This window comes from Corvus brachyrhynchos, unplaced genomic scaffold, assembly GCF_000691975.1.
Source record: "Corvus brachyrhynchos isolate BGI_N302 unplaced genomic scaffold, ASM69197v1 scaffold426, whole genome shotgun sequence".
In the NCBI taxonomy this organism is placed as follows: domain Eukaryota; kingdom Metazoa; phylum Chordata; class Aves; order Passeriformes; family Corvidae; genus Corvus; species Corvus brachyrhynchos.
In genome coordinates, this window is record NW_008238653.1 from 31,712 (window position 1) to 32,242 (window position 531).

Below are 531 nucleotides of genomic sequence, written 5' to 3' on the forward strand. Positions count from 1 at the left end.
ATGGGATTAAACCCACCCTCCCGCTCCAGGCGTGCGGAGCAGCTCCGGCTGAGCCTCTCCCAGAGGACACAGAAATGGGTTGAAAGGAGGGAAATCAGGGCACCACAGGCACGGTTGGAGCAGTCGACCCCGGGAGGCATAATAAAGGCATAAATTAATGGATGTATAAATTAAATTAATTTGCATCAGTAATAATTTAAACAAATTAACAAACTCATAAATTAATCGCTCCATAATTAACAACCCTATCAATTAATAGCCTTCTCCAACCCCAGATTCGGAGCGGGAGGTTTATGGGTGGGTGCTCTGGTACACCCCCGGGACGGGGCTGCGGGCAGATTCTCCCGGGAAGTGGAGATCGGGTAACTCCCGGGAACGGGCTCCGGAAAAGCCCCGGGAGGGCTCCCGGCCGGGCTGAGAGACCCTCGGGGGGGCACAGCGCGACCCCCGGCTGTCCCTCTGCCCCCGGACCCCCGCTCTCACCTTCTTGCCCTTCTTGCCCTCCTCCTCCATGGCTCCGGCGGCGGCCCG

General features: G+C 57.4%; 1 protein-coding gene across 1 annotated transcript in view; it reads right to left on the reverse strand.

Moving 5' to 3' along the window:
* The window catches only part of CCM2 (CCM2 scaffolding protein), a 10,707-nt gene extending 10,182 nt beyond the window's left edge, over nucleotides 1-525 (reverse strand). Inside the window, exon 1 of the mRNA XM_008636312.2 lies at nucleotides 484-525. Within this exon, the coding sequence (XP_008634534.1) occupies nucleotides 484-513 (30 nt within the window). The 5' untranslated portion in view covers nucleotides 514-525. The remainder of the gene's footprint in view (nucleotides 1-483) is intronic.
* Nucleotides 526-531: the final 6 nt, after the last annotated feature.